This window comes from Heterodontus francisci, chromosome 33, assembly GCF_036365525.1.
Source record: "Heterodontus francisci isolate sHetFra1 chromosome 33, sHetFra1.hap1, whole genome shotgun sequence".
NCBI lineage: Eukaryota > Metazoa > Chordata > Chondrichthyes > Heterodontiformes > Heterodontidae > Heterodontus > Heterodontus francisci.
In genome coordinates, this window is record NC_090403.1 from 42,564,190 (window position 1) to 42,585,316 (window position 21,127).

Below are 21,127 nucleotides of genomic sequence, written 5' to 3' on the forward strand. Positions count from 1 at the left end.
CATGACAGTATTGAAGGAAACTGATCTCCCTTGCAATGTTTGTATTTTTTGGTGCTGTTTGGAAACTGTTTGGCAATGTAATTTTTACAGATTTTTATGAATAAAGTATATTTTGGAAATAAAAAAAAAAATTAGGGCTGAGCAATAAATGCTGTTCTCGCTAGATACTCCCACATCCCACAAACGAATATAAAAAAACAATCATGTGCCACTTTATATTATGAAAATAGGTGGATTGTGACATTGAATGTGTTTCTAAACCAGTGGGTGGGAAAAAGATAATTTCCTTTAAAGGACTCAACTCTGTTTTATTAATTGGGTAATACAATCAGTATTTTAAAATGCTAATGTACGGATAATCAGCACTTGAGTTAGACTACAATGTTTACAAGCGGATGTTAGAAAGGGGGAAAAATCTGAAGCGTGATACGCTTTAAAAAATCAAGCCACTGGTTCGCGATTCAGTGACGTTGGAGCTGTAGCTTTAAATTCCAGCTCCATGTTTTCAGTCAGGTTACAGCATTGTGGGTTACCCTGGAGGAGCTGAGATTTTGTGGTAATTGTGTTGCTGACGGATTCGGCCAGGTTTCTTTGTAGATCGGCTTTTCCCGTTTAATATTATATACATTAACTTGTTTCTGACTTGTTTATTTTGCGTGTTTTACAAAGGGGGAGGAAGAGGGAAAAAAAGAGAAATGTCTGTGGAAGAAGTCAAAGAACCTCAACAAGCAGCGCCTCAGCAAGAAGCCAAAGAGCAAGAGCCAGAGCCGACGATCTCTTACAAAGCCATTGTGCTGACTGGCTTCGGGGGCTATGATAAATTAAAAGTGGAGGTCAAGAAGGGTCTCCCAGCTCCTAAATCTGGTGAAATCCTAGTCCGAGTCAAGGCTTGTGGCTTGAATTTTGCCGATTTGATGGCTAGACAGGGTCTGTATGACAGACTCCCGTCTTCTCCTCCATTGATTCTAGGAATGGAGTGTTCTGGTGTTGTAGAAATGATCGGAGACGACGTGACCGACAGAAAGGTAAGGTCCTACCTGCAAACTGTTACTTTTCACCCTACCCCTTTCTTTCTCTCCCCCCCCCCCCCCCCAAAAAGAAAACCGTATTTTGCATTACACAAATCTGTAAGGCACCGCCCAAATCCTCTGAAGACGGGTAAATGTTCATGAGCAATGATAAACTTCTCTGAGCCCAATAGAAAACCAGGTCTGGACGTGGGAGTTTTGTCTTGTTTGCAATTCCAAATTGTGGGTTTCTTTAAATGAAAAGCGGGCACGACTATTTTTTTTCCCCCTGTAGAGATGCCCCAGTCAGAATCTCTAGACTTTGTTCTAAAACTAAGCTCTGTAGTCTTGAATATATTAACGAGACTTTTATCTCTAATGAGAATAGAGGGATTTGTCGTTAGCTACAAACATTATTTAGACTTGCAGGGGTATCTCCAATCTTATTTAAAACCATAATAGTTAAAATTCTAACTTCTGTGTAGAAGTATGTTGCTCTTAAAAGAAAATGGAGTACCATATGTTTAACTGGGTTTGGGAATGATGCCACTCCCATCATTTCCCTTCTGAACAGAAATTGGATCAGTTCTGCTGTCTTTACATTCTCCTTCAAACCCCCCCCCCCTTTTTTTTTTTGCTGCTAAAAGGCTTCTATAAATACTTAACAAATATTACTAAACAAATTGCTTTGTTAATTTTGTGTTCTTTTGACTGTCTATTTTTCTTATTGCCATATTAACTGTTTTTGTCTTTTCTGCAACTTTAACACATGCAGAGCAAGTGATCTGCTTTTGTATTTCAGTTAATGTAACATTTATTTGGCTGGCTGCAAGAAGGAATGGGGATTAACATTGGTCAATTGTTTTTCTTTGCTCCCTGCAGTGGGAGGTGTCTAATGTCTCTGCTCTGGGCACTCCCTGCAGCAGTGCAGTTGATTGCAGATATTTCTAGTTGCTAAAACACTACTGTTTGCTTTAAGAGTATCAATAATTGAATTGCACAAGTGCAAATTTAAAAACAGTAACTGCACTTTTCCTTGGGTAACTACACCTGGCTTAGCTTGGAATGTGCTAGTTCCTTCTTGGGGATTGGGTACCATTCAGGGGTCTGTCTTCACATTTTTTTTTTTATTCATGTCACTAGGCCAGCATTTATTGCCCATCCCTAAGTACCCTTGAACTGAGTGGCTTGTTAGGCCATTTTGGAGGGCAGTTAAGAGTCAACCACGATGCTGTGGGTCTGAGTCACATGTAGACTGATTGATTTCCTTAAAGGTATTTTACCTGTGACCAATGGGCACTTTGCCATTGGTGGAGGCTACCTGTGTCCCATAGAAGGTTCCCCTGCCCTGAAGAACTTTAGTGAACTAGATGGGTTTTTACAACAATCAACAATGGTTTCATGGTCACAATTAAACTTATTTGAGATTTATTAATTGAATTCAAATTTCACCATCTGCTGTGGTAGGATTTGAACACATGGCCCTAGACTACTAGGCCACTGCCTCCTATATGTATGAAGCTCTCAGCAACAATTTTTTTATATAGTGCCATTTTAATCTTGTAGAATCTCTCTAGGTGCTTCAGAGATGTGATCAGATATAAATGGATAGTAAACCAGTGAGAGAATTGAGGGTGACCAGAAGCTTTGCTAAAAAGTGGGTTTTAAAAAGGAGGGGGTGGTCGAGGGCTTGGAAAGAATTCCAGAATGCAAGGACTAAACCATAAAGCAGGGCTACCAATGGTGGTGGATTCGAGCGAGAGTTCTGAGGATACCACGACTAAAGATGGACAAGGCTATAAAGGATTACATTTTAAATTGGAGGTCAGCACAGATGGGAATGAACAAGAATTGGTTTGGAATTTTGTGCATCTCCAGGAGAGGTTTGTTGGGGGGGGGTGGGGGGAGGAGGAGAAATCAGGTGGGATGGTAGGGGTGCCATGCCTGTTTGTTACCAGTGGTGTGGTGGGTGGCCTGTCCTTTAGTCAATTGAGGCCCTTTAAGTTGCCAGTTAAAGGACACTTTTCACCACTGGTATGTTATCAGTGACATGAATAAAAATAGTGAAGAAAGACCCCTGAATGGTACCCAATCCCCAAGAAAGAGCTAGCACATTCCAAGCTAAGCCAGGTGCACTTACCCAAGGAAAAGTGCAGTTACTGTTTTCACTACCCAGTGAAAACTGGCAGCCTCCTTACAAGCTGGGGGAATGCCCCACAGTGGGTCTCCTGCCCTCCCAATCAGTTCACCCTGCCCTGTCAGGGCCTGGCTGATTGGCCCCAACTTCATTTATCTTATTCTGTGGCCTGCAGCAGTCACAGCAATGGCTGCCACTCCCGGTGGTACTGAAGAGCTGCTGGCTCTGACAGGCCAGCAGCTCTTTACAGGACATCCTGCTTCAGAGGGATGGAAGCCATGATCTCCAAGTAAATTGTTGCCTGAGCCATGCAAAATAGCATTGTGGCTTCCAGGGTTGGCAGAAGTGGGCTTGTCCCTGACTTTCCAGCTAGTGGGCCTCATTAAATCCCTGCCTTGGTGTGGGATTGAAATACAGACAACAGAGACTTGCATAAGCTAAAGTTTGCTGATTGAAGTGTTGGCAGGCAATTCAGCTGGGGGAGGATAGTTTATGGAGGTCAGCCATTACCTTGCCTATTTATCCACCTATACTTGAAGCAGGTGTCAAGGGGTAGCAGTAACCTTGCTGAACTGTCTCTCTCTCCCTTTTCCACCTTGTCCCTCAATAACCCAGGGACATTGAAGACAACTAGCACATGTATGACTGTTTAGAATGAGCTCACTTGGCACTCACTGAAGGTTTATACAGTTGAGCTAATTTGTAGATAATGAGCTGTGGGGGTGGAGAGGGCAAGGAGGGGGAGATGGTCTCAAATTAACACCCATTATTGCATCTATATGTGAGATAGTTAATGGAATCCAACTCCCCTTCATGGAGAATTACATGGTTCATGGCAATTATAGTGCTAATCTTGAGGGAATTTCTTTTTTAAATTGTGAAAACAGCATTAAGTTTAACATTGATTAGAGATACAGCACTGAAACAGGCCCTTCGGCCCACAGAGTCTGTGCCGACCATCAACCACACATTTATACTAATCCCATATTCCTGCCAAACATCCCCACCTGTCCCTATATTTCCCTACCACCTACCTATACTAGTGACAATTTATAATGGCCAATTTACCTACCAACCTGCAAGTCTTTTTGACATTTGTACATTTAATTATCTAAAAAGACTGCCTGGTGCAACCACTGCACAAATGACTTTTTTTTTTTTTTGCCCCCCCCCCCCCTGCCATCTGCCTCACCCCCTACTCCTTCACACCTATGAAATGCCTGAAAAATCAAAAATCTTGGGCCAACTTGAGAAAAATCTGAGCAGTTCACCTGACTGCTGAAGATGGTTGAACAAGTTCTAGGAGTCAAGTGATTGGGAAATGCATCTCCCATAGACATGTCTATGCTACATGGTTGGTTGTCACCCTTGGGAACTCTTCCAGTTCCCTTTTTTGAATGCTAATTGGAATCATTGTTTATGGCACAGAAAAAGGCCACTCAGCCCATTGTGTCTGCACTGGCCGAAATACAAGCCACCCAGTCTAATCCCACCTTCCAGCATTTTGTCTGTAGCCCTGCAAGTTATGAGGTTTAAGGTGCATATCCAGACACCTTTTTTTTAAACGTGTTGTGGGTCTCTGCCTCAACTACCCTTTCAGGCAGCAAGTTCCAGACCCCCACCACCCTCTAGGTGAAAAAATCTTTCCTCATCGCTCCTCTAATCTTTCTACCAATCATTTTAAACCTATGCCCCCTAGTCACTGACCTTCACATCCACACTATCCAGGCCCCACAGTTTTGTACATTTCAATCAGATCTCCCCTCGGCCTTCTCTGTTCCAAGGAGGACAACCCCAGCCTGTCCAATCTTTCATCACAGCTGCATTTTTCCTGTCTTGGATTTGAGTGAGTTGCCATTGTGAAATGGTAGTATTTTATATTGTGTACATGCAACTACAGGGAAGCTTTCCTTGTGCATTTTAGATAATGGGATTTCTCTGCCATCAATCAGTATTTAGCTGCACAGTATCCAAGTTTTTTTATTTAGTTGCACAAATGATGCATTCCTTGATACTTGGCCTGCAACTTTCAACTAGTGTATCCAATTTGTTTGCACAATACATTAAGAACTGTAAATGATATACATTTTCTACCTCTGATGATCTACATGGATACCTAATGGTAATAAAAGAATTTAAAATACATCAATAATGGAAAAAAATTCATTAAGGGAGAATTGGAAAGATAAAGATCAAATCAATTTTCATGAATAAAAAGGAAAACTTCAATTAATTATTTTGCCTAACCCATAAAGAGCATGTGGGTGTAATCCTGAGATGAGGATGAGTCATGGTATATTGGAGTTTAGTTTAGAGATACAACACTGAAACAGGCCCTTCGGCCCACCAAGTGTGTGCCGAACATCAACCACCCATATATACTAATCCTACACTAATCCCATATTCCTACCACATTTCTACTAGGGGCAATTTATATTGGCCAATTAACCTATCAACCTGCAAGTCTTTGGCATGTGGGAGGAAACCGGAGCACCCGGAGGAAACCCACGCAGACACTGAGAACTTGCAAACTCCACACAAGCAGTACCCAGAATTGAACCCAGGTCGCTGGAGCTGTGAGGCTGCGGTGCTAACCACTGTGCTGCCCCTGCGCAAAATGATTTTTCACTTCTCCTGAAGATGACAGAAATAAGTAGGTTGCCAGAGCAATGGAGACAGAAAAGATGTTTGTATTTTGATGAAAAATCAATGAAATAGTTCCTGGTAAAACCAGGAGTATTTGTGTGATTGCAAAATGCCAGGAATGTGTTGAGCAAGATGTGGTGGAGGATTCAATGATCTAATGAAGTGATGCTGATGATGCATTGGTGACACCAAATGTAGAATATTGTGCAATTTTGTTCATGTGACAAAGGCAGCAGAAAAGGTCTAGTGAAATTGGTTAAACATTGCTAAGCAATTAAAAGGGACTGCAGAAAATAAAAATTGGGGGGTGGGGGAAGAAAAAGAAGGCTGTGGAATGGATGTAGAAAAGATTCCTGTGCTAGACTAAGATTTCATACTTCAAGATACATAGACATTAAAAAAGCTTTCTTGATTTAAGGGTGTTTTTAAAAAAAACAACTCTACTAGCTCTGGTGATCTATGTAATTGTATTGATTTCAGCAGTGCCTAATTAAGTAAAACTGCTTGTTAAAGTAGGTTGTGTTCCAGTTTCCTCTTTGGAAGGCTGTGCAACTTTTTTCCCCAAATGATCAATAATAGCTGGAAGATAAACATGTTGCAAAAATCTAATGGACTTTAAGTTTAAAACCTTTACTTTGTTTTCACCCTTCTCTCAAATGAGTTTTCCTTTTATCCTAAAGGAAATCAGTCCAAGTGAATCAGCCCATTATTACGAACTTGTTTCTATGAACAGATACTACATCCTTTTTTAGATGTAGTGGGGGAAAAAAATCTCCAAGCACAAGTGGTCACGTCAGCATCACTAAACATCCATAAAGTTTGTGTGCTTTGGGTGCAGCTGTTTGGGTGAGAGGAAGTAGAGGAAGAAAAAAGCTTTTTTTTTGCAGTGACACTTCTTTTTTAACACACTTGCTGTTCCAGGATACTCTGAATTGTGGATGAATTTGCCTGGGGTGGTAAGACTCCATCCAAAAGGGGTAGAGATTCTCTCACTTCCTTCTATAGTCCTGTCTGATTTTTTTTTTTCTCCATGTGACTAACATCATTGTGAATGCCCAACTGCATCATCATCTATGGTATGAACTATTGGTCCATCAACATGTTGTAGTTGTACCATCAGGACTGCTAGTAAAGTGCACTTCTCAACACTAGTCTTTAATTCTGTTGGTTTTGTGTCCAGTTGAGTAGGGTTGATCCTGAGGTGTTCATGATTTCTTTGGGCTTTATTTGCATTCAAAACAATCCAATAAAAGTCTCAGTAGAACAGAGTGGAACATGGTTTGGATTATCTTTTGAAGCACAAGTTGAACTGAGTCTAGTAATATCAGGCTGCTTGGGATAGTTGCTTTCTTTCCTTAACAAATCTATGGAGGCATTGGGTTGCTCCAGTCACCAAATGGAAAATAAAACTACTAAAGTGTCCCCTTTAAGGGCACAACTAGTAAAAACGTAACCCTGCTTTTTCTCAAAGCAAACTTAAATTGTCACTTGTGTCCAGTTGGAGGTGGCCACTCTGGCTGCCTGCCACTTTTTTTGTCTATGCCTGGGTAGCTCTGGTGAAGCTGCATGTAGTGTCCACCAGCACACTGAGGGCCTTCTATGACTGGGGGGGGGGGTGGGGGTGGAACCAGAGGACATTAGTTGCTGTTCTGTCACTGATGTGCACTACAGAGAAAGCACATTCGTATAAGTTGTGACAAAACACTAAAGTATCTGAAATGCTGCATAATCCTTAATATAAAGGGTGATCAATACACTGGCAATGTATTTCTTGTGCTTTTAGGACCACGCAGAAGTAGCTTTTAGATAATTTTTCCTCTACCTTTATCACCTCCATTTGACTGGTTGTGATAAGGGAAGCGAACACTTTTTTTTTAGTGAATCTCCTGTGGCATTGGTCATGGGAACTCCATCACAATTGTGATATTTAGAAGTTAGTCTAGCCTGTCCCTTTTTTAAGCAATAAACTTGAATTTCAGGGACCATTGTAAATCTAATGGGTGTTGAAGTATACAGTTTTTTTTTGTATTTGTTTGTGGGATGTGGGTGTCACCTGGGTAGCATTTATTGCCCATCCCTAATTTGAGTCAACCACATTGCTGTGGGTCTGGGGCCACATGTAGGCCAGACCTGGTAAGGATGGCAGACCTCCTTCCTGAAAGGGCATTCGTGAACCAGATGGGTTTTTACAACAATTAACAATGGTTTCTTGGTCACCATTTAGAGTAGCTTTTTAATTCCCAGATTAGTTGAATTCAAATTAAACCATCTGCTGTGGTCCCCAGAGCAGTAGCCTGGGTCTCTGGGTTACTAGTCAGGTGACATTACCACTATGCCACTACCTCCCTTATATGTATGAAGCTCACAGCAACAACTTCATTTTATATAGTGCCTTTTTAATGTTGTAGAATGTCACCAGATGCTTCAGTCATACACAAATGGGTAGTAAACCAAATAAGAGCATTGAGGGTGACCAGAAGCTTTGTTAAAGATGTGGTTTTTAAGAGGAGAGGGTGGCAGGAATTTCAGAATGCAAGGGCTAAACCACAAAGCGTGGTGGGTTGGAGCGAGAGTTCTGAGGATTGCAAGGCTATAAAGGATTACTTTTTAAATTGGAGCCAGCACAGACAGGAGTGAGTGAGACTTCAGGCAGAATTTTATGCACACATTCCTGCCTTTTTAATTTCTCTTTCTAGAGTGTAAATATTTTATGAACATATTCAAACTTTCTAATAGAGTAAGCTTACTAAACTACCTAATTAGCTCAACATAAAATGAGTATCATGCAATTACAGGCAGGGGTATAGTGCATTGTAAACAGTAATTATGCTTGAGTTCAGTAATGAAGAACTTTTATACTTTTCATAGTTGAAAGGAGGTAATGCTGTGCTTCACTTTTTTAAGCTATTGGCTGTTTGCTTATGTCTATCCCTAACAGCTGTTTCTTTTTCTAAGGTGGGTGACCAGGTAATTGTTATGAACAGAGGAGGATTGTGGTCAGAGCTGATTGTAATTCCAGTCAGTCATACCTTCCTGATGCCTGATGGGATGAGTTTTGAAGAGGCTGCTGCTATCCCTGTCAATTACGTCACTGCATATATGATGATCTACGACTTTGCAAATCTGCGTCCAAATCAGAGCATTCTCATCCATATGGCAGCTGGTAAGTGTTCCTGTCACTGTCTAATGTCTTTCCTTGATTAGCTTTATTATATACAATAGGACATTTGCACTGTAACCATACAGTAACCTATAATTTCTAACCAATTACTTGGTCTAAGCATTAGTTCTCTCCAGAAAGAGATTTCATAAACAAAAAACTTGCCAAGCTATTACAAAATGAAGAATTCTATAGCAAGTCTTCTGAACTCTCAACCTTGTCATAACCTATGTTGTAACCAACATAATTAGGTGATTTAGTAGTTCTCTCTTCCTTCCCTTTTTAAAAAAAAAAAAAAAAATTCTTTTAGAATGTTTTTAATGCATTGTTAACAATTCCTAAAACATCTTTGGCCTCTTTGTCTCGAGATAATGGGTAAGTGCCTGGAGGTTGTCAGTGGTTTGTGAAGCAGCGCCTGGAGTGGCTATAAAGGCCAATTCTAGAATGACAGACTCTTCCACAGGTGCTGCAGATAAAATTGGTTGTCGGGGCTGTTACGCAGTTGGCTCTCTCCTTGTGCTTCTGACTTTTTTTTTTCCTGCCAACTGCTAAGTCTCTTCGACTCGCCACGCTTTAGCCCTGCCTTTGTGGTTGCCCACCAGCTCTGGCGATCGCTGGTAACTGACTCCCACGACTGGTGATCAATGTCACAGGACTTCATGTTGCGTTTGCAGATGTCTTTAAAGCGGAGACATGGACGGCCGGTGGGTCTGATACCAGTGACTAGCTCGCTGTACAATGTGTCCTTGGGGATCCTGCCATCTTCCATGTGGCTCACGTGGCCAAGCTATCTCAGGCGCCGCTGGCTCAATAGGATGTATATGCTGGGGATGTTGGCCGCCTCAAGGACTTCAGTGTTGGAGATACGGTCCTGCACCTGATGCCAAGGATTCTCCAGAGGCAGCGAAGATGGGATGAATGAAGATGTTGCTCTTGGCTTATGTACGTTGTCCAGGCCTCACTGCCATAGAGCATGGTACTGAGGACACAGGCTTGATACACTTGGACTTTTGTGTTCCGTGTCAGTGCGCTATTTTCCCACACTCTTGGCCAGCCTTTCCCATGCGCTTGTTGATTTCTGCATCGAGAGACAGGTTACTAGTGATAGTTGAGCCTAGGTAGGTGAACTCTTGAACCACTTCCAGAGTGTTCCTAAACCATACATAATACTATTTGCACTTAAGCCATGTGAGTTTTCTTATGCCAGGTCATATTTATTTAGATGGTTTACTATTTGTGTATTGGAATTGTGATGGTCTGGCACTTATTTTCTTTAGAACGTGCCAAAGCAGAAAAACTCTTTTTTTTTTTTCTCTGTAGAAGTTAAGCCATGCTGCACCTTGCCACACAATGTCCCAAGCTGCTACATTGTATTTGGGAAGAGATATAAATTACTGTAGTAATTACTTATGAAGGCCAAATGGCAGCCATTTTGTACACAGCAAGGCCCCTCAGACAAATGATGTATGGTTTTTGTTGGTATTTCACAAAAGGAACTTTAAAGAACATTGTCTTTGGTAGAATAGTGTTAGATTTTTGTACATCAGATAGGGCTTCAGTTTAACGAATTATCTGAAAAATGGCAGGTGAGAATGCAGCGCCCTCAGACACCAAGTCCCAACTTGGGTTATGTAGTGGAGTGGAACTTGAGTCAATAACCTCTCGACTTGGGCGTGTGGCCAAATTAAAACTTAATGAAGGCCTGGTATCATATAATGTTCGTGCCAAAACTAGCAATGAAGATCATGCAATAAAATACTAGTTTCAGTTCAGTAAATCTGATTTGTGCAATTTGACTTGGGTACCTTTCTTCTTCTTTTTTTTTTTTTTTCCCCCCCCCCCCCCCCCCCCCCCCACCCCCTTAACCAAACTGCAAACTTTAATTCTTGAATTATCCATTGTTGAATACATTTTAGGTTGGGATAGATTTTTGGTCTCACAGGAAATCGAGGGATATGGGAAGTGGGCAGGAAAGTGCAGTTGAAGCCCAAGATCAGCCATGATATCAAATGGCGGAGCTGGCTCACTGGGTCATATGGTCTACTCCTATTCCTTGTGTTCTTGCATATCGGGTATGGGTACAAATATCCATTTAGTAACTACGAACTGGTTTTACTTTTTCAGTCTGGGAGATGTGTTGTGTACATGCTTTGACTGTTAGTTTATGAATGTTTAACAGCACCTGCTTAAGATAACTTTTATCTTGCTTCTACTGCTTCAGACTTTGACTCTAATTGGATAATACATTCTTGATTTGTGTAATTTTCAATGACCAAGTGTTGCTTCCCTTTTTTTTTTTTTAAACCTACTGCTTGGGTGAATGTTACCAGTTTACATTGGGCAAGATGGGCAGGCTATCATGGGGTGTTAGTCTGTAGTGTACATGTACATTCAAGATACAAAAGCAAAATATTGAAGATGCTGGGTATACTTGGGTCAGGCAGTATCTGTAGTGATAGTTAAGGGCCAGAATTTTTAGCCCAATCCCAGAACAGGTGTGGGGGAGAAGCATAATTGGTGAGGATGGCAGGGGTACTGTGCCCATACCTACCCACTCTTGCTGGTATTTAACCAGTAGCAGGTGACCCACCTGCCCTTAAGCCAAGTAAGGCCCTTAGGATGCAGCAGATGGGCACTTTGCCATTTTGGGAGGCTGCCTAGTAATGCCTGGCAGCCTCCTTGTGGCTGGGGGAGGGGCCCTTCTGATCAGGCACATTGTGTGCCCTATGGAGGCTGCCCTTGCTGGGACTGAAGAGTTGCTGGTCCTCTATTTGGCCAGCAGTTTTAGGAGTTGGGGCAACCTGTCTTGGGTGGAAGCCACGACTGCAGGCGATTAAATGGCTCAGCCTTGCAAAATACAGCTATGGCTCCCAGAGATGGACTCACCACTGGCTTTCCAGTCCTAAGTATTTCCAGCATTTTGCTCATTACACTAAACAAAATTGTTTTGAAATTGTTTGACTAAGAACGCGTGGCATGTTACTTTCACATTCTCAATGGCTGAGAAACCTCTCTTTTTTTTTTTTGGGAGATCTAAGCACTTTTTTTTTTGAAATATAAATACTTTTGTATGACCACTCTTTGATTTTGGTGTTGGTGAGGATTGAACCTTTGCCAGGAAACAGAAAATGTCCCCTTCACTTCAAAAAATGAGATCTTTACATCCACTTGAGTAGATGCTTCAATTTGACAGCACCTCTGATGCAACACTCGTTCTGTATTATACTGCATGCCTGCAACAAAACCTTGCATCCATCTAGCACTTTTTTTTTTATGTAGTAAAACCTCCCAAGGACCTTTAACAGGAGTGTTATCTCAAAATTTAAGTGAGCATCTTAAGAACAGTTGACCAAAAGCCTGGTAAGAGGTAGGCTTTAAGGTGCACCTTGAAGACAGAGGGGTTTAGAGAGGGAATTCTGGAGCTTGGGGCTCAGACAGCTGAAGGCATAGCTGCCTGTCAATATGGAGAAATTAAAATTTATGGTGCTTAAGACTCTGGATAATGTCAAAGAGTAAGCAAGGTAGCTTTTTTGTAAAGTGGAATGGAACAGAAGAACATAATCTGTATAATAAATTAAAAGCAAAATATTGTGGATGCTGGAAAATAACAATCTGCATAGTTGTGGGTACAAGTCTGATTCTAATAAACCTCTCTAGAAAGCCAAACTCAATTCTTAAAAGGAAAGATCAAATGTGAATTATACAAGGGTGAGGAATGAATGTAAATTGAAAACTTGTTCTGATATTAACTTTATTAATACAAGAGTGGGGACGTGGCACCAACATCAGGAGTGGAAAGAGGTTGCGGCAGGAGCCTGAGTGCTTAAGATGTCAACATGTAGTTGACTCTTGTGGCTTCTCCTGACTACTTTTTTTTTCCACTAGAAGTGTGGAGTTAAATTGATTCTGGTCCAAAGTTGAATTAAGTGAAGATATTGGTGGGTGGGAACTAGTTCTGCTACTCCTTCAGGGAGAAACAGCCAACAGCATCTACTGATTGAGATTGGCAGTATGGAGGTCCTCCATAGTGAAAAGACAATTGGAACTAGAGAATGGATTCCTCTATATATTTTGGGGGTGGTATCCGTTCTGAAGGGTATCCATTAAGGGTAGAAAGCTGGGTAAAAAGCTTCATGGCAGAAGAGGAAGAAAGTTCTTTTATAAATGCATGACATCACATGGAAATTGTGACCTAACTGCATGCTGCAGCTTCCAAAAAACTTATTTAAAAAAAAAAAAAATTTAGGATGGTGACCTTTTTGATAAAACCAACAATTGGCCAACACTGGGATTAAAGCTATTACATGTCTTAAACACAAATGACCTTTGTCCTGTTCCTGGAACAAATATCCCATTAAGCTGCCAGTTATGGGAATTGCTTATATCTTTATTAAAATATCTAGCAGTTTGTGTGTGCAACCTAAAATCACAACTCAAACTAGAAACAAATGTCTTAAGAATTGGCTTGATGTATTTACCAGCCTTCTAAAAATGTATATGTGGTATGAAGTTTTTTAAAAAGTAGATTCTTGTGGTTTTTCCTTTAATGGCATCCACCCAAGTCTTTCCTGAACAAATGGCTGTTCCAGAAGTCCGTTCAAGGCCATGTTAAACTGAGTTTCCAGTTGTGGTGTGGGGAGAGATGCTTGGCAAATCTCTTTCATATGGGTGTGAATGTGGTTGGAAGAGAACAGCTTGGTCATTTTCCATTTGTGTATTGAAGTGATAGCATTGTACCTTTTTATAATGTATTTATAAGGAAGTGTGGGGGGTGGTGGGAAAGAGACTTGCATTCATATAGTGCCCTTAAGTGTGTCACAGCTAGTGAGGCTTTTTTTTTTTTTTGTTGCTTTGCAGTCACTGTTTTTAATGTACAAATGTTGTGTATAAAGGTATTTTTGAAGTATCTCCCATCCATATTGAATATGACCAAGTTGTTCCACTGTAGAACTTGACCAGAACTCTTAAACTGTTTGTGCATTATATAAGCTTTCATCAATGGAAATTAACAATCTAACTGCCCAACACTTCATTGTGACATTAGTACCAGAAGGAAGTATTTATATGTGCCTCTGTTTACAGCAAAATCTGAGTCTTGGATAATTCATCAAAATGAGCTTGCTTTTTGAAGTGCAAGCTTTTGAATTTTTTTCAAATTTTAATTCTGATGGCTCCTTGCCCCTCACCCTGTCATTTAATTCTCCTCAAATGAGAGGTGATCATTGAAACATAAGATTCTAAAGGGGCTGGATAAAGGAGACAGATTATTTCTGCTGGCTGGGGAATCTAAAACGTGGGGGTACAGTCTCAGGATAAAGGGCTGATCATTTCGGACTGATGAGAAATTACTTCTCAAAGGGTTGTGAATCTTTAGAAACCCCAGCGGATTGTGGCTGCTCCATGGTTGAATACATTTAAGGCTGGGATAGACAGATTTTTGGTGTCTCAAGGAATCGAGGGGTATGGTGGTAGGCAGGAAAGTGGAGTTGAATCCTAAGATCAGCCATGATCGTATTGAATGGTGGAGCAGGCTTGATGGGCTATATGGTCTACTCCTTTCTTGTGTACATCCACTCTACCAGTTTCCATAATTATGAACTTTTTGGCCTCAGCCATTTTTCTTACACTAATGGTTAAAAAATCATTTTGGCCATTGATTTTGGCCTATAAAATCCAAACTACACTTGCACCGTTTGCTTGAGTTGAATTTAGTCAATGCTATCACTTGAGGTTTGGTTAATTATCTTACTCCGAAACCTCTCATGTTTCAGAGCCCTGTAATTCTCTTTAAGGGAGCTTTAAATGCTTTCTACAAATTTCAAGCAAACTAGTGCCTTTTAATGAACTAAAGGATTGATGTCCTACCAGTCTCAAGTGAAATTTCACTTGAGACCTGTGAGCAGGTTGACCAATCTAATGGTTAAGGAATTATTTAAAATTTGCACTCAAATGCAGGCTTCATTTAGCTTGTACTTGGCAAAGAATCTGGCTTCAATTTTCATTCTACTTGTGAATAACCTCTGATTCCAATGGAACCCTTTTGACAAAAGGTATTTGTCTGTTTTTTGAAATGATCAGCCAATCTGAACAACCTTTTCAATCTACAAAAGAAATGATGCTTTTTTTTCCCCCCATGTCACTCTGCTTCCCCACTACTTTGGAGGAGGGGGAGGGGGGGAAGAAATGAGATGTTCCTAAAGATTCCCTTCTACTTGCATTGAAATTCTTTAATTTACATATCCCTGTAAATATCTTATCAATGGAACTGTTGGGATTTTATTCTACAGATGTATTGTAAATAGGCACAGCACAGCCAAACCTGGAAAAAGCTGCAGTGTGGCAAAGTTTTTTTTAAAATTAGAATTTCAAGGAATGACTACTTCAAGCATTGTGCTCTGACCTCCATTGTAACCTTGTTTGACTTCATTTTGTTGCAACATTTGCTGGCTATGGGCAATACATGTGAATATAGGCTTTGCCATTTTTGCAGGAATAAAAATTTGGCACTCAAATTCTTGAAATGGGCTGTGATTTGTTTTTCTATGATCCTTTCCAAGGCTTGTACAAAATGGTAGTCTTAATCCTGTCTCTGAATGTGTTCCATTCTTGCCATTCAAGTCCTCTAACAAGTTGAGTAGCTACTGATGGATTTTTCTTGTGTGGCTCATTGCAGGTGGTGTGGGGACTGCTGCAACACAACTGTGTAAAGCAGTTAAAGATGTGACCATCTTTGGTACTGCCTCAGCATCTAAACATGAAATCATCAAAGAAAATGGTGTGACTCATCCAATTGACTACTCCACCTTGGACTATGTTGAAGAAGTTAGAAAGATTTCCCCCAACGGTAATGGCATGAAAAATGAAACTTAATTAATTGGCTAGAAGATAGCAGTTAAAGCTGACTGATCTGTTTTAGGCATCCTGTGTTTCATATCTATAAAACTCTTAATTGGTCCTCTTCACTAGAAGGACCATTAAATTATGTACTGGACAGAATAATTTAAGTCCCGCAGGGATGTGATTAACGTTGTATCCCATAGCATCTGAAATTAAAATTTTGACTTGATGCACATCTCCCCACACAACTTTGTTAAAATACTGGTTTGCATCATTCCACTGATTATTTGCATAATTTAAAATTGAGCCATAATTTATTTCATTATCAGTTGCTGTAATGGAACTAATTGTGGTGTAACTGCTGAGATTTCACTGCTTTATGCATGTTTTCACTTTTTTTTAAATTCTTTTTAGGTGTCAATATTGTTTTGGATCCCTTGGGAGGAGGTGACACAACTAAAGGCTTTAATTTGCTGAAACCAATGGGAAAAATTGTACTATTTGGTAAGTAACATTGCACCAGTCAACCACTGCAATACTGAATTGGAAGAATTCCAGTGTAGGAACATTGTACACATGAAATATTTGACATTGGGGCATGCACCTTCTGATTGTACGCTCAACTATGGTGTTGAATAGGACATTACAATTTTAACCCAATTAGTGAATGACTGACCATCCACTCTAGGATGGTTTGTGATTTTTTTGTTGGAGCTAATGTGACCTGCTCGGTAGAAGTTTTTTTTTTTTTGAGTATTCTTTATTGCCAACCTCTTTCCTCTTGGCATTTAAGACCACCATTTGTGGCACAGGAGTTGCAAATAAGCCAACTGTGTAGGGATGGCAGATTCCCATTCTTGAAACAGTTGGACTCTAGCATCTTTTCATGGTCACTTCACCAGATTTAGTGAATTCAGATTTTACAAGGTACTGTGACTGGATTTGAACTCTTGGCCTCTAGGCTACTAATCCAATACCATAACAATTTGGGCTACCATACCTGTAAATAGTACATACTGAGGATGGATTTTTAGTTGAAACTCTGAATTCAAACTATAAACATGGCTTTGCAGTAGTAGACAAGATGGCTGTTTGGTAAAGATGAATGTTAAAATGTAGAAGGAATCCAGTTTTTGCATACGAATGCAGTGTTGAGTGTTCTTCCCTGCAAATTCCCCATGAATTATGGTGAACTTTCTGTCCTACAACCCAGAAGATGTATGTGTATTAATTGATTTTGTGCCAAATTGGGTGTCCCTAGAGATAGATTGATCCTTATTGGTAATAAACTAAATGGATTAACCATAGACTGTACTATAATACCACTCTAATCAGCTACTATAGTTAAACTAAGATTTTACAGGTTAAAGATTTATTTGATTGGGTTGTTAATTTGACATCATTAAAGCCGTTTAAGGAAATGAGCAGTGTCCACAAAGTTAACAACCTAATTCAGTAACTTTTTTTGAGGGTCTGAGTCTCTTTAATGAGCAAATGTCTGCCTTCAGACTTCAACCTGGTACCTGTTTGGAAATCTCCCAAGTTGAACAGACTTTTATTCCAGCATTATACCATTAGGCAACATCTTCCATTTTAGAATAAACTGAGTTTGCAGTGCAACTCTAATTCCTGAATCCATAAATTCCTCTGGTTATTATTGCTCAGGTGTAATTTATTGCCTTAGAATTTTCTAAATAGGATATTTGGGTTAATTAATTTATAATTGTGCGGCATTGACCAATTGTGATGCATTACAGCAGTATCTCATTTGTGTGTAAAGCTTAAGCTTTACATGATTGGATCAGCTGTTTGCTGTAAATAAACATTTATTTTGTTCCAGGAATTGTAGGTACTCTAGCTCTTAATCCTTGAGCAGCTACAGACAGCTTTTGAATTTGCCTGCTCTTGCACTTGACCAAACAAAGGCTGTTGGGATGCTAATGGTTTCAAGCAAATTGAACATGTGGGCCCCCTTTTTAAAGTAAGAAGCTAGAGCTGAGAATGATCATTGTACAACATCTTGGGGAAACAAAAAATTTGGTGTCTTAATATCTCCAACTAGAACTGACTTTCTCAAACTTGTTTTCTCGGCACTGAAACAATAGAGACTTGTGGGGTGCAAGGGTGGAGAAAGCAGCAGCCAGGCCAGCTTCAGATGCACACTTTGCACGACAGTACAATGTATCTCAGGTATTTTTCATCTACCAATGAATGCTTTTTATCAAGGATCTATGATCAGGATTGATTTATATTATGGGAACGTCAGTATTTTGAAGATTCAAATTTTATACCCAGATTTTTTTTTTTTGTGGGGGTGGTTATAGTCATTAGTCCTCTTTTGGTACAGTTTTTTTTTTGTCTTGCCTACAGAGGATTCTCTCCACCTGCCCAACACCCCCTGCCATTTCTCACTAGATTTGCTTAAAAATACAAGAGCAGCACTCACTACCTGACATTCTAGAGTTTCTCCAACTGCCCTGAATAGAGCTGTAAACCCCCATGGTGGGTTGTGTTTTCCCCCTCGCAGCATTATCATCCTTTCATCCTAACTGATGTGCTTCCCTTCTGCACTGAATCCACTACTGCAAAAGCCATGTTCCTGTTTGTTTAAGCACTTGGCTGCAGGAACTGGCTTTTGTATGGCAGGAGCAGAATTTCCTAAAGGTTGCTCCAAAGATATGAAGCTCTTATTTATAGCACAAATCATGCCTATGCTATAGCTGTGCTGCTTGTGCTTAGCAGTTCTGAAGTTTAAAGTGGTAAAGACATAAATTTCAAGAGAAGGTGATTCGAATCTGACCCATCTTCAGTTTGGGCTAATGGCAGTGACTAAAACCAACCTAGAATTAAAAATTGTATTTTATATGGCATCTTTAACATATAATATATCCCAAAATGCTTTACAAGAGCATATCAAACAAAATTGACATCAAACCACATGTGATTAAGCCAGATGCCCAAAAGCTTGGTCAAAGATCATGTCTTTCAAAATTTGCTTCTCTATCTCCTTTAGAGAATTCTAGAGCTTGGGGTCTTGGCAGCTGAAGGCATCGCTGCCAAGGGTGGAGCAGTTAAAATTGGGAATGGCAGAGTGCAGTAATCTCTGCTGTAAAAACTGGAGGTGATCATGGAGATATGAAGGAAATTGAAAACCACATGAAAATTTCAAAATTGAGTCTATGGGAGCTAATGTAGCTCAGCAAGCACAGGAAGATGGGACTTTGTTGCCCATGTGTTAACTTGCACAGAATTTTGAATGATTAAGTTTACAGAGGATAGAACAAAGGAGGTCTGCCAGAAGTGCAGATGAGCTGAAGCATGGATGATGAGGTGGAAATGGGGAATCTGTACCATTACTAACATGTGTGTTAGGAAGCTCATCTCCGTCAAGTATGACACCAAGATTGTGGTCTATCTTAAGACTGTTGCCAGGGAGAGGGATGGCGTCGGTGGCTATGGAATGGAATTTGTAATGGAGATTAAAGTCAGTTGTTTCTATCTTTTCAATATTTAATTGGAAATGTCTGACAAGCAGACTGGCTTATGATAGAGGGGTCGAGAGGTGTTGAAGTAGAACTGGGTTTCATCAGTATACATGTGGAAACAGACAGTTTTCAAATGATGTTGCTAAGGGGCAGCATCTCTAAAATAAGAGCTGGGTGGAACTAAATAGCAAGTGGCAAAACATTGCGAGTTGTTTACCACTGCTGTTTGGCCTATAATGTAAATAGTCTAAATCAGGAAATTGGAGCTGTGTGTAACGAGGGTGATACGGTAATCATGGGGGATTTCAATCTACATCTTTACTAGGTAAATCTAATTAGTACTACTGCTGTGGGGACAAATTGTTGGAATGTATGAGATGGTTTTCTAGAGCAGTAGTTGAGGAACCAACTAGAACAGACTATTTGATCTAGTATTGTGCAATGAAGGGCTAATGTTGTGAAGGAGCCTTTAGGGAAGAGTGACCACTGATAGAATTTCACATTAAACTACACTTTCAAACTTCTTCAGAAACTAGGGTCTTCAATCTAAGCAAAGGAATCTATGAAGGTGAGGTGTGGATTGGGAAACTGTTAAAAGGTATGACAGACAGGCAATGGTTAACATTTAAAGAAATAATACATAGTTTGCTACAAAAATATGTTCCTTTAATGCACAGAAACCAAGCAAGTAAAGTGTTCTAACTGTGGCTAATGAAAGACATCAAGGATTGTATTCGATCAAAGGATCAAGTGAAGGAAGGTGTGATAATTGAAGGAGAAGGCAAGAGAGCAAGATAGCAATAAGGTGTCTAGGGGCCCCTTTCGGCCTAACGGGGTTTAATTTTAAACACTATATGTTGAGCTCCCCCTTGGTGAATTGTTCACTGCTTGCCAATTATAAGGCAAAGAAATGAACACACAGGCTTTCTTGAGTTGAAAGAAAAGTGAAATTTATTCAACTTGAACTCTAATTTGGTTAATGTCTATGGATACATGACATGCCCACACACTCATGCATGTGTGATACACATCCCAATAGGGACAGAAAAAGCAGAAGAAAAAATAAAGTGGCAAGGTTTGAGGCAATATCTGGAGAGTTTGTTACTCTGCTTCAAGCTCACAGCAGTCCTTTTTTTGTAGATAATTCTTGCTTTTCATTGGGGCCCAGTATTATTAAACCTTGTTCACTGTAGGAGACTTTTTTTTCTCTTGGGATTCATGTGTCTTCAATGGGTTCCAAAGCTGGTGAGAAAGAGATGGAAGCAGACAGGAGATCTTCTCAATCCAGGAGTTTTAGTTCAAATTCTGAGTTCAAAAAAAACGTGCAACAGCCAGTTAGTCATGTAACTAAACTGGGATGACCACATCTATATATTGGGAGCAGAGGATGGCTCCTTTTCAACACTTTGTCTGGTAGTATGCAAAAAATGTCTTTCTTGCCAGGGCCTTGGCAATTCCTTGTAATAGGCCCACTCTTCCCGGCAACAATTTGAAGTTTAATGTGCTTCATTCTTGGCAGGTGAGGCCTGCATGACAAAGGATAATGATGATGGGGTGTGACCAGAAAGGACAGTATGTACAAACTCTAGTGAGCCAGCAGATAGGGTAGCACAGTGGTTGGTACCACAGCCTCACCGCTCCAGCGACCTGGGTTCAGTTCTAGGTACTGCCTGTGTGGAGTTTGCAAGTTCTCCCTGTGACCACATGGGTTTCTGCCAGGTGCTCCAGTTTCCTCCCACAGCCAAAGACTTGCAAGTTGATTTGTAAATTGCCCCTAGTGTAGGTAGGTGGTAGGAGAATAGTGGAGATGTGGTAGAGAATATGGGGTTAATGTAGGATTAGTATAAATGGGTGG

The 21,127-nt window shown here is 40.4% G+C and overlaps 1 protein-coding gene across 3 annotated transcripts in view; it reads left to right on the forward strand.

Annotated features, from left to right (window-relative positions):
- The first annotated feature begins 296 nt into the window (after positions 1-296).
- The window catches only part of vat1 (vesicle amine transport 1), a 51,868-nt gene continuing 31,037 nt past the window's right edge, over positions 297-21,127 (forward strand). Inside the window, exons 1-5 of one of the 3 annotated variants that reach the window (XM_068013382.1) lie at positions 297-319; positions 670-1,025; positions 8,746-8,953; positions 15,624-15,794; positions 16,202-16,291. In XM_068013382.1, the coding sequence (XP_067869483.1) occupies positions 696-1,025; positions 8,746-8,953; positions 15,624-15,794; positions 16,202-16,291 (799 nt within the window). In that variant the 5' untranslated portion in view covers positions 297-319; positions 670-695. Of the gene's footprint in view, positions 320-416; positions 1,026-8,745; positions 8,954-15,623; positions 15,795-16,201; positions 16,292-21,127 lie in introns of those variants that run through there. The other 2 variants (XM_068013381.1, XM_068013380.1) reach the window with 2 other exon arrangements.